Raw genomic sequence first — 13,339 nt, forward strand, 5'->3', positions numbered from 1 at the left:
GAAAATCAGTATATAGAAGTTAAGCAGTGAAACTAAAAGGTTTCTTTTTAAATGAATGAATTTGTGTTGATATACTTGTCTTTTCTTATAACCATTATTAAAGCAATTATGAAGGCTTTATTTTTAAAACATAAGGTAAAACAACTGAGCTAAAATCATGACAACTCTATCAGCATTTCTTTATCCACGAATACACATCACCAAAAAATGGCAGTACTGATCGTCCGTCCAGGGGAAATAATTAGCATCAAGCAGAAAACAGTAACATGGAGTAACAGAATAGTCATTTTAGAATTTACCACCAAATGTCAAATTGTGATACAAGTGTTAAAATCAAGCTTAAACAGCATTTTTAAAAATGTACCTTAACTTAAAAGTTTCACACAGAAAAATCAGGAAAAAAAAATCATGGATCTTTTTCACTCATTGAGAATTTTTTCTACAGTTCAAATTTTAGTTCAATAATTCTAGATAAATATGAGCATAAAGTGACAAATTACAAATAAAGACAAAATGCAGTGAATGCAATACTAGAAAAAAAAGAATGGTTAGTTATACAGTTTTCACGTTAATGACAGTAAAGGATATTTAACAAAACTTCAATGGCCTTGGCAATCCTTTCACATTTTTTTCTTATTAAAGCCTCATCTAGATTTTGTTCTGTGAACTGAAGTTGATCAAGGATTGTAGGTAGCAGAAGGGTCACAAAACGATCAGCCGAGGAACAGTTAGCAGCATCTATGACATCCTGGAGAATTATCCATCACAAATGATTAAAAGCAAAGATGGAATATACAATACAGAAAAAGTCATCACTGAATTGTAACACTCTCTTTAAATTTTTTATATTTCCTTCAATATGCCATTGACCTAAGTCTCCTGTGAATATTTAAATTTTTATTTAAAATTTATACTTCTATCCAGTTTTGAGGGCTATGGCTTTTTTCTCAAATTAGACAGTAAGGTTTTACAAATAAGACTTTTTTAAACAGACTTTGTGATTTAAAAATTATTCTAAACTAAAAGTATTTACTGAAAACAAATAACCTGAATCTGCTAAAAGTAATAACAATAATTAAATAATAGACATTGGTCTTAATAGTTTATGACCACAAATAATTTCCCTCAAGACCCTCAAAGGGCTTTTTAAATGTTAAAACTGATTGTTAAATAATCAAGACCAAGATAAAATAGAAAATTTTGTGCATAACTCTTAATGAACATATTTAATCACTTCATACACATATTTGTTTGTGTGTAAGACCCAGTTATGTGAAGGGAAATACTTTCAGGAGATATTGGGTTAGACAGAATGGATTTATAAACAGGGAGAATAGTAGAGAATATTAAATTGCCCAGATAGTAAGATCTACCAGAATGTGGAGTTTTGTCTGTATCTTAAGTGCCTAGCACATTATCTGGCATGCTCTACTCCATTTTACTGACTGAATCCAATATGCCTCTATTGTCCATTCAATGGCCTACTAAACTTGGTAGATGGCATCTATTGCAATGGAGAGACAATGTAACTATCCCCAGTAGTCAGGCAACAAATTATATAAATCTTTTTAATATCTTTACTTATTACACTGAAATGAGCACTATATATATATATATATATATATATATATATATATATATATACACACTACTCAGTGAAAAAAAAGGAAAACACTAATATATATGACTGGCAGAAAAAACCTAGCGAGTCTAGTATGACTGTTAGTAATTGAGATGTTTTCCTCAAGTGTATGAACTGGAAGTTTACAAAGAATGTTTTTGAAGACAAACTGTTAACTGAGAGTCACAAAAGTAGAAAAGTCAATCTGTCAGTCATCCTATTACCTCAAATATTTCCTTGAACAACTCCAATGCTAAAACAGAACAGTTTTCTGATCCGTCCAAAGGTTGGCTTAACCAGCGCAGTAGAGCCACAGTAGGTTCTAAACATTTAGTATGGCTTCCCAGAGTGGCGCTGCCAGGTGGAGACTGTTCAAACATCATCTGAGTGAGCATATGGCGCAGCTGAGTCACTGAACAGAAGGCAAGAAGTAATTCTAAAACCTGTGCAATATAAAGTGTTCATTAAACATCAATTTCACAACTTTAATATACAAAGCAAGTGAATGATGAAGCTGAAAATGTTACATATTTTAAAGAAAATATTCTAAAACAAAACTTAAGTTTTTTCTTTCAATATTATTTTTCAAATGTGTGAATAGGTTCTAGAAGATTATAAAATAAACTTATTAATGGTGGTTACTCCTGATAAGCAGGACTGTGAGAACCTCAGAGGGAAGGTCAACTTCAGCTAACGTTAAACTCCTCCCACTCCTTCCATAGTACTTAAATTATTTTTAAACAGAAACCTGTTTTGTTTATAAATGACCAAAAAAACCCTAAAAAATAAAATTAGAATTAGTAATACTTGTTATAATCCTAAAATTCAATAACCGCTATAAAGGATACTGTAGCATAGAATATAAAACCTTCAGGATGGTTATTTCCACACTGTTTGCATATGGTTGGCATTATGACCCTTAGCTCTCCTACTGTACCCCATTTTTCCTCTACTTTATAAACTGGGCCTTATACCATAACATCCCCCACCAACCAGTTTATTAGATGTTAAGATAAATTCCACCTCATTTCACATACTACCAACTTATCACTAAAAAAAAAAAAATTTTCTTAAGATCTCATCTATTTCCAACTTTTTAAAAGTCTGTTTCTTACAAATGATATATAATTGGGATTTGTGTTTTAATCAACTTGATAGTATCTGAATTTAAAAGAATCCAGTCCATTAGCATTTACTATAACAAATGATAATCTTTAATAAACTGTAGTACAGTCATGTGTCACTTAGTGATGCATATGTTGCTTAATGCATCATTAATTCTGTTGTGTGAACATCGTAAGAGTGTACTTACACAAACCTAGATGGTAGAGCCTACTACGTCCCTTTATTGCCCGTGGGCTACAAAAGTGTACAGAATATTACTGTACTAAATACTGTAGGCAACTATAACACAATTGTAAGTACTTGTGTATCTAAACATAGAAAAATACAGTATAAAAGATCAAAAACGGTACACCCGTATAGGACACTTACCATAAACAAAACATGCAGGACTGGAAGTTGCTCTGGGTGAGTTAATGACTGAGTAGTGAGTGAATGTAAAGGCCTAGGACATTACTGTATATTGCTGTATATTTCATAAAGACTGTATGCTTAAGCTACACTATTTTTTAAAATTTCTCTAATAAATTAACCTTAGCTTAGCAGAACTTTTTAACTTTATAAACCTGTCCATTTTTAAAGTTTTTGACTCTTTTGTAGTAAGAGAAACACACTGTACAGCTATACAAAAATACTTTATTTACATCTGTAGTCTATCAGTTTTTTCTATTTTTAAAATGTGGGCTTTTTCTTTTTAAACTTTTTTTGTTAAAAACAAAGACACAAACACAGACATTAGCCCAGGTCTACACAGGGCCAGGTTAATCAACACCACTTCCACCTCCACATGTTGTCCCACTGGAAGGTTTTCAGGGGCAGTAACACACAGGGAGCTGTCATCTCTAATAACAACAATACCTTCTTCTGGAATACCTCCTGAAAGACCTGCCTGGCTGTTTTACAGTTAACTTTTTTATAAGTAGAAGTACACTCTAAAATAACAAAGAATAAGTGGTAACACGTTTATCAAAATACTATGTACTGTATACAATCTTAATATGTGTTATAGTTTTATACAGCTGGCAGCTCAGTAGGTTTGTTTACACCAGCATCACCACAAACACATGTGATGCATTGCACCACCATGTTAGAATGGCCATAATGTCATAGGCAATAAGAAGTCTGTGTCTGTCATTGACTAAAATGTCATTATGTAATGCATGACTATATTTATTTTTGAATAGGTAATACATTCACATGGTTCAAAAGACAAACCCTGTAGGCAAGCAATGTTACCAATTGTTTGTGTATCTTACCATATGTCCGTTATAAACATAGAAGCAGATAGCTTTCCATGTACATTAGTTTTCTTTTAATGTACACATATAAAAGTAAAAAAACTAATTACTAGTGCAGAGCTAGATGACTTTCCCAAAATGAACATATTCCACTGTTAATGGCATTTGGGTTATCATTGTTAGCTATTAGGAGCAGTACTACATTTTGTACACATGTAAACAATTCTTTGGGATAAATACCTATAAGTGAGATTTCTGGGTCGTAGTTTATACATATGCCCAGTATTAATAGATACCAGTTTTCATAATTGGTTGTTCTGTAAGTACTAAATGAGAGTTAAAGTATGTTTGCTATTTTCCTTATTTTTCACTTTAATCAACTGGTGGGTGTCAGATGGTATGATACTACCATTTAAATCTGCATTTCCCTTAAGATTGATAAAGTGGTAAATCACTTCATGTTTATTGACCAATTCAACTTTTTTGCTCAAGTATCTGTTCGGCTCTGTGTTTTTTCTGATATATACATACAATGTAGAAAAACAATATATTTTGGATAAGAGTCCTTTGTTAGATATATGCATTGTAAATATCTATTCCCATTCTTTGACTTTTCATTCTTTTATTAGTGGTCTTTTCATAAATAGAAACTTAATTTTAATGTAGCCCAACTTATCGACTTTCTTACTGTATAGTTAGTGCTTTTGTTTCCTGTTTAAGAAAATCATTGTCTATCCCAAGGCCATGAAGATACTCTTTAGGTGTTTTTTCTAAAACGTTCCTTATTTTTACTCTTCACATTTAAATCTACAACCTGTCTTATACTGATTTTTGCATTTGGTATGAGGAAGGGGGTCAAATTTCAGTTTTTCCCCATATGTATATTCAATTGACCCAGCGTCATTTATTGAAATGACCATACTTTTAAGACTCTACTGTTGTCAATCTGGAGACCATATGCTGTGGGTTTGTTTCTGCTCCATTCTGTTCCACTGGGCTGTCTATCATTATGACAAAATACTGCACTGTCTTTAGACTAATCCCCTAAGCACCTGACATTTTAAAAAATCAGTTAATAGCATCATTTAAAAACTTCCATGTTCTATTTGTCACGAGAATATAAATAAAATATATATTTACTGATCTTGTATCCAGCCAACTTGTTAAATAGATTCACTTAATTTTAATAATAGATTTTAGATTTTCTATACTCTCATGTCATCTGAATAGTGAGTTTTATTTCTTCCTTTCCAATCTCTATACCTTTTTAATTTATCTTGCCTTATTAGGTTGGTTGGGACCACCAATACTAAGCTGAACATCACTGGTGATAATGAACATTCTTTTCTTATTCCTAATCTTGAGGAAAGCTTTCAACAATTTGCCATTTAAAAAGATAATGCAGTAGATTTTTGGTAATTACTCTATCAGGGAAAGGAAGTTACTGTTTATTCCTAGTGTGCTAATCTTTATCTTGAATAGGTATTAAATTTTATCAAATGCTATTCCACCTTTAATGAGATAATGTAATTTTTCTGCTTTTTGGTTAATGTGGGAAATTATATTAATTTCTAAATGTTAAACCATCTTTGCATTCCTGGAATAAACCTCATTTGGTAATAAGACATGATCCTTTTTATGTGTCACTGATTTTGATTTGCTAATGTTTTTAGAATTTTTGCAATATGTTCATGAAAGATATTGAGCTATAATTTTCATTTGTTGTAGTATCCTTGTCAGGTTTTGCTATCAAGGTTATACTGGTCTTATAATCAAAGACACTATACACTATTACATATTTTAAAAAAGACACTCAACTATATCTTCCCCACCAAGATGTATTTTGCTTTCACTTCTCCCCACTTCTATCATAACGCGAATTATTTTTCACTTTAAAAAATTAAGTTTTAAATTTTTATTTATTTTTATTTTTTTACTTTTCCATTCTCTTTCAGGTTTTGATACCCATAGAATGCTTCTACTCCCCTATGCTACCTGACCTCCTAAATTCCCTGAGACGGTTTAATACCTTTAGATTCGAATACTAGATTTTTCCCTTGCTGTGTGTTTCTATTCCAAGAATCCCTATTTAGCACTTATATTACAGATTCCTAGTCACTTTATTAAGATCCATTTAGATACTAATTAGAAATAGTTCTCATATTGCACATGAGAAAGGAATTTAGAAATTCTAGGGTTCGAAATAAAAAACAAAATATTGTTAAGTAACAAACTTTGTACTGTTTCAACCTTTCTACCATCTTTTAGATCATTGTTGCAAATGATTAGTTCAAAGTCATTCTAATTTTTTTCTTCTGTAAAAACTTGTAAGGTAAAGGCTGACCTGGAAAAGTCGTACTTCACAACAGACACAAAAGTCACTTGTAGGAAGATTACAGATCTATATGTGAAAGTTAAAAAAAACTAGGAAGCTTTTAGAAAAGAAACAATGGAGTCCATCTTTGTGACTTTGTAATAGGCCAAGAGTTCCTAAATGGAACACAATAAACACTAAATTGATCTATGTTAAAATCAAGGCACCATTAGGTGAGTAAAAAGGCAACTCACAGAATGGAAGAAAATATTTGCATGTTATATACCCATCAAAAGACTCCAGAATAACTCCTCCTACTTATAAGTAAGAGAAAGACAACACATTAAACAAATGAGCAAGAGACATAAACAGACACGTCAAAGAACATACAAATGGCCAATGAATATGTAAAATGATATTTTTACTAATAAAATATTAATTTAAATTATAATGCAATACTACTGTATAGACATTAGAATTGCTAAAATGAAAAAGTGAAAAATATCAACTGCTGGCAAGAATGCAGACTGACCAAATATTCATAAACTGGTCCAAATGACTTTTTTTGTAAACTGTTTCATAGTGACTACTGAACTTACGTATATCCTATGACACAGTGATTCCACTCCTAGATATAAAGCTAAAACAAGCATGTCCATAAGCTCACCAAAAGACATGCAGAAAATGGTAAATGCAGGTTTCTTTATAATAGCTGATGTTCATAAACAAAAGAACACCAATTGTGCTCCTTTCCTCCTGGGGCCCAGTGTGCAATGGCTGCAAACAGCTGCCTCCTTGGTAGTATACACGGCCTGTTGCTTGTATGGGTTGGCCTAAGAAACCTTAGAGACAGCCCTTTCCAATGTACATTCATGTCTCTGACCTCCTGCTGTCCCCCATCTAGGCTTCTGAAAGCTATTATGCAAGGTGTCTTTGGAAAGCCCCCAGGGCACAGTGACCAGGGTTCACAGTGGCCAAGTCATCATGTCCATCCACACAAATCTGCAAAATAAGGAGCATGCAACTAAGGCCCCATGCAGCGCCAAGTTCAAGGTCCCTGGCTGCCCAAAGACCCACATCTCAAAGTGGGGCTTTACCAAATTTAATGTGGATAAATCTGAAGACATGGCGGCTGAGAAGTGGCTCATCCCAGATGGTTGTGAGGTCAAAAACATCCACAAATGTGGCCCCCGGACAAGTGGTGAGCACTACATTCGTGAGGGTGTTCACTGTAATGTCCCCTTATTCATGCTCACCAATAAATCATACTCCCTTGTCCAAAAAAAGAATCAATCTAACAATCTACAACTATATGAAATATGAGTGAATCTCATCACATTATGTTGAACCAAAGAAAGTCTAGATAGAAAACGTATTATATGCTTTTATTTATATAAAGTTCCAAAATATATATGTACATGTGTATATATACACATATACACGCGCGTGTACACACGTGTACACACACGCGTGTACACACACGTGTATATACACACACACATATACACACGTGTATATATACACACATACACATACACATATACACATATACATGTATACGTTTATATATGTTCACATGTGTATATATACATATACATGTATATATACACATACATATATACATATACACATGAGTATATATACACATATATGCACACATATATGTATATATGTATATACTCATACATATGTGTATATACGTATATATACTCATACATATGTGTATATACGTGTATATACATATATACGCATATGCGTGTATATACATATATACGCATATGTGTATATATACATATATATATACATATGTGTATATATATGTGTACATATATATACGCATATGTGTATATATACATATATATATACATATGTGTATATATATGTGTACATATATGTATACATATGTGTATATATATGTGTACATATATATGTATGCTGTTAGAAGTCAGTATAGTGGTTATAGCAGTTTACCAAGCAGTCACCCTTGGTAAAGGTAAGGAATAGGAAGGGGTAGGTACTGACTAAAAGGGAGCACAAGAAGAGTTCTAGAATACTGGTAACATTCTACATCCTGATCTAGACACTGGCTACATAATTGTGTCCCTATTATAAAAATACAGAGAGCTGTGCATTTGGATTTTTCTGTATTTTGCAGTTTTTTAAAAGTTTCGGCATTTTGCAGTTTTTAAAAGTTTAAATGAAAAGTCATGTTTTTACATACCTTTGAAGAGGAATCAGGATCTTTTCCATTAAGAAGACCTAATACTTGGTGAAGACATGAAGAAAAGTGCTCATATCTAGGTTTAGAATAAAAATATACATCAAATGATAAATATAAAATTGATACATCAAAAGGGATTTATCTACAAGATAAATATGAAATTTATGTGTATTTTCTTTCATCTATTTATTTGGGCTTCTAATATAGAACACACTCCTGTAAAGTTTATACTTAAAACATATGTCTTACAATTATGATATACATAAATTGGCTGTGTCATTTATTAAAACATAGTGATTCATGTGGCAATAAATAAATCATTAAATTTCTTTATCCACGAATACACATCACTATTAAAATTTTCAGTGTCTCAATTGCTCTATTTTTTTTAAGATTGTGTTCACTTTGTAAAAATTCAAAGGACAGAAGAATATCCTAATAAATTATACAGCTGCTTATTTATAAAGCACCTAAAATTACCAGGCATTAAATTTGTCTCTGCAAATAAAGAAGTAAGGGGCAGCAACCCGCGTTACACAACTCCAAGAGGTATTGTGGGACCCCTAGCATTATATTCTATGTGACTGATGTATCCTAGATTTGGGAGATGGTGCCCTGACAGGGAGTTCACAGTCTGAAGATGACAGAAAGAGATAATACAAGGTAATATAAAATACAATGCTATAATGGAGGAATGTAGGAGACACTATGGAACAAAGAATATTGTCTCAGTATTAAACCCAGACTCGAGTCTTAAAAACAAAAACAGAAGTTAGGCATATAAGAGAGAAAGTATTCTAGTCTTCCAGAGGGAACACTCTAGAGGAAATAGCACATGGATACATAAAAGGGCATTTCTAGTGAGCTGGAAGTTCTATTTATTGTCTGATATGATTAGACAAAAAAACAAAATGTGTGAAGAAATAAGGTTGAGAGGTTGTTAGGGATCAGATTTTGAAGGGCTATACTGAGAATCTGGATATTCACCTTGAATGCAATGGTAGGTCAAAGATTTTAAAAGGGATATCTGGTTGAAGAAAAAGTTTTGAGCATATTTATAAGTTAAAGGGGAAGGGTCAACTGAATAGGAGGCCCCGAAGAGAGAGGAGCAACTGCTTCAGAAAAGACAAAATGAGGCAATACATAGAGTAATGGTACATATTTATGAGTGAAACTGGATGAAACTAAGTAAGAATTTGGTATAAACATAGGTAAGTTTGTCCAGGGGCAAGGATTTCAGGGAGCTCCAATCAAATGGGGCTCCATTTAGATATTTATTTTCTGTGAAACAAAGATAAGGTCATCTTCTGCATAAAAGGTAGCAAGAGAAAAACAAAAAATTTCAAAGACCGGCCAGGCCAGCAGCTCATGCCTGTAATCCCAGCACTTTGGGAGGCTGAAGCGGGTGGATCGCTTGAGGTCAGGAGTTCAAGACCAGCCTGGCCAACACGGTGAAACCCCTTTTCTACTAAAAATACAAAAATTAGCTGGGCGTGGTGACGTGTGCCTGTAATCCCAGCTACTTGGGAGGCTGAGGCATGAGAATCACTTGAACCCAGGAGGCGGAGGTTGCAGTGAGCCAGGATCGCACCACTGCACTCCAGCCTGGGCAACAGAGCGAGACTCTGTCTCTAAATAAATAAATAAATAAATATGAAAGATCCACTGTAGGAAATGAGAAAGCTAACAAGTAAATATAAGAGGTCTGGCCCAGGTAAAGTTGTGTGATTTTCTAAAGCTGTAATTAGTAACCATGCAGTTAAGTTAGACTTTGGAAGAGATTCAGGATTGGGTTATTGTTCAATGGCATACCAGAAAAACAAGAGGAATTGCCAGAGGTGATTCTGGGATTCTATGATAGAGTATAAAATAGATAATAGAACTGAGAGATTTACAGAATGATTAAGCTACCTCTTATTAATGCTAAACTGGATTATCTTTTAGTCTTCCAGACGAGGTTTATTCAAAGGAATTTTTCTGTTTACTATGAAGATGCTGAATAAGCACTATCTGGTGGGTAGAATAGATATACATGGATATTGGGAGAATCTCACAACAGATGAAGAGAAGGCAGGTCATGGGAAGGCACTCTGGAAGAAAAAGCTCACCTATCTAGAGATTCTTAAGAGAAGAAAAAGCGAAATGCTAAAGTGAATACTTCTTGGTTTTGCAAAGTATCAGCTGAGCCATATGAACAATGGTCAAGTTTGCCCTAGTGCTTAGCTTTCATTAAAATAAAACTTATAGATTCTATGTTTCTTAAACATCAGGGACTGTGTCTTCAAATCCTATTGCTGCTAAGTGCCTGATCATAGGTGGGGTTCAGTAAATGTTTTCTTGTGTGTGAAACTCTTTGAAACAATTTCAATTATTTCCTAATTAAGGATGACAAAGCAGCATAGGCCCCAGCAAAATTTAAGTTAGAATGCACAAAGGCCACAAGCTTGTTGGAAAACAATTACTACCTGATCTCAAAACATAAATGATCATATGAAATACACTGAGATAGAAAGGACATATGTTCCTATTTTACCTATGAAAAGAGGCACACACCAAAGGAAACATTATCCATTTTTATACAAAAAATAAAGACACAAACATAATGACATCAATGTTTCAACACTGTTTCATTTATTTATAATTTATGTAGAAATATTTATTTTTATTGTTCCTATAATAAAAATACTCTTTCAAATAATCGTAATGCTACTTACGTTTTAAAACTGGTTTTAAAATAAATTAGCCAAGATGTCTATATTTTGGAGAATGGCACAACCCTATTGATCTAAAGCAAAGACTGAAATACACACATAGACAATGACCTTGTTATACTTTCCATTTCAGTTCAGGAAAGAAAAAAGAGTGTGAGTAAAGCACATCAAAACATTTTAGTCTACTGTGAATCAGTAGAATCCAAGTTTATTATATTTTAAGAAGACAATTCTGTTTATAACCAACACATCTTGGTTTAAAAATAAAAAAGTTCTAAAATTGACTGAAGTGAGTCATACCTGGTGAGATAATCAGCAATTTTAGGATTCTTAAGGAGATCCATCAGTAGGTCAACTGAATACTTTCTAGTTAGAGTGCCATCACCGTTTATGAGAATATTAAATATTAGTTGAAAAGTCTGATGAATGTTTCGAGCATGGAATAGCTTAAGGACAAATTAGAAAAAGCATATTAGACAAAAAATTAAGTTGACACCATCCTAAAAGGTAAAAATAAAAAAGTCTCAATGACTTTTAAAATATCAGACTATAAACTTCAGAATAAATTTGAAAAATTGTATTTACCTTTTCCCCCACCTCTTCATTTAATGTCAAACTGGATAATATTGAAAGTGCAAACACAACCACAGTTAAACTACTATGGGCCAACAAGGTGATAAGAGTTCGATAAAAAGATTTCACATTACTCTGAGGAAAAAAAAGTTAAAAAATAAATTAGAATTATAAATTTTATGTTTTGGTTTAAAAAGTATATCTTGCACAGAGTGGGCAAACTTTTATTAAACATCATTATCAACTCTATTAAATGATTGTTGCATTTAAAAGATAAATGTTCTACAGGAGAAATTTAGATCAGAGATAAATTTAAATTCAAAAATTGTTATAAAGAGAGTACCTACGGAAAAAAATAATTTGGTAAATGCGTGCAAACGAGTTGGAGATAAATATTTCCAAAGTTTTGTCACCTTAGAATAAATAATTCAATGATGGTAAATCAGGGTGTCAATTCTAATAAAGGGACACATGCAGAGTGGAAACAAAAGAGCTACCTTAAATACTGCAGGATTTGTGTTAACAAAAGAACTGTAGCATTTGTTAGCATTTGTGTTAACAAAAGAACTGTAATGAGGAACTCTCATAATTGTAGTGGAAGCAAAAAAAATTCAGCAAATTTAAGAATTTGTTTTACGTTACACACCGTGGAGCAGCAATTAACTTTGCCATATTTGCTGATTAGCATTTAGATTTAAGAGATCACTGCAGGTGTGAGCAAGATGGGTAGTTTCGTATATTGCTGACAGTCATATAGATAGCCACAATCTTGGTGAAGAGCAGTTTCTACACATGAAACTATGAGCAAATGTTTATTCTTCCTTATATTTGTTTCCTAAATATGAACATATGAACTTTTTTTTCAATTCAGAAATTGAAACACACACACACACACACACACACACACACACACACACAGTTACTCCACCTCCAAAGTAAGACCAGGGCAGAAAAATGTAGCACTTGAACAAGTGAGATATTAAATTTAAAATCGAACGGGTAATGCTGAATAGCACAGCAGGGAAATTGTTCACCAAGCACCTTAAAGAATCAGTGACTTGCTTGATTTAATATACTTTTTTTTTTTTTTTTAGGATGGAGTCTTACTCTGTTGCCAGGCTGGAGGGCAGTGGCGCGATCTCAGCTCACTCCAACCTCCACCTCCCGGGTTCAAGCAATTCCCCTGCCTCAGCTTCCCAAGTAGCTGGGACTACAGGCGTGTGCCACCACGCCTGGCTAATTTTTTGTATTTTGGTAGAGACAGGGTTCACCATGTTGGCCGAGATGGTCTCCATCTCCTGACCTTGTGATCTGCCTGCCTTGGCCTCCAAAGTGCTGGGATTACAGGTGTGAGCCACCATGCCCGGCTGATTTAATATACTTCTAAAAGTGATTCAGTTAAATTCATTTGTGTGTCTTCATTTATCACAAGTACTGTTGGTTCATACTGAGCACTTAACTCATGAATCTTTCTGGTGGGGTTGCCATTGATTTTGTGGAAACACAAGACTGAGATAAATGGGACTGCCAGTGATGTGC

General features: G+C 33.4%; 1 protein-coding gene and 1 non-coding gene across 6 annotated transcripts in view; one reads left to right on the forward strand and one right to left on the reverse strand.

Moving 5' to 3' along the window:
* CIP2A (cellular inhibitor of PP2A) overlaps positions 1–13,339 on the reverse strand; it is a 46,479-nt gene that overhangs the window by 24,579 nt on the left and 8,561 nt on the right. For all 5 annotated transcript variants that reach the window (XR_008547050.2, XM_003309921.5, XM_063806952.1 and 2 more), the window contains 5 exons: positions 11,813–11,935; positions 11,528–11,673; positions 8,517–8,592; positions 1,846–2,064; positions 589–748 (listed from right to left, as the gene is read on the reverse strand). Coding sequence is in view for 4 of the 5 variants with exons in the window: in XM_003309921.5 (XP_003309969.1) it covers positions 589–748; positions 1,846–2,064; positions 8,517–8,592; positions 11,528–11,673; positions 11,813–11,935 (724 nt within the window). In the remaining variant the exon portion in view is untranslated. The remainder of the gene's footprint in view (positions 1–588; positions 749–1,845; positions 2,065–8,516; positions 8,593–11,527; positions 11,674–11,812; positions 11,936–13,339) is intronic.
* On the forward strand, positions 7,017–7,150 carry LOC112208819 (small nucleolar RNA SNORA70). Its single transcript, XR_002943373.1, has one exon. It is a non-coding gene; the product is annotated as a small nucleolar RNA SNORA70 (small nucleolar RNA).

The sequence above is a fragment of the Pan troglodytes genome, chromosome 2, assembly GCF_028858775.2.
Source record: "Pan troglodytes isolate AG18354 chromosome 2, NHGRI_mPanTro3-v2.0_pri, whole genome shotgun sequence".
Taxonomy (NCBI): Eukaryota; Metazoa; Chordata; class Mammalia; order Primates; family Hominidae; genus Pan; species Pan troglodytes.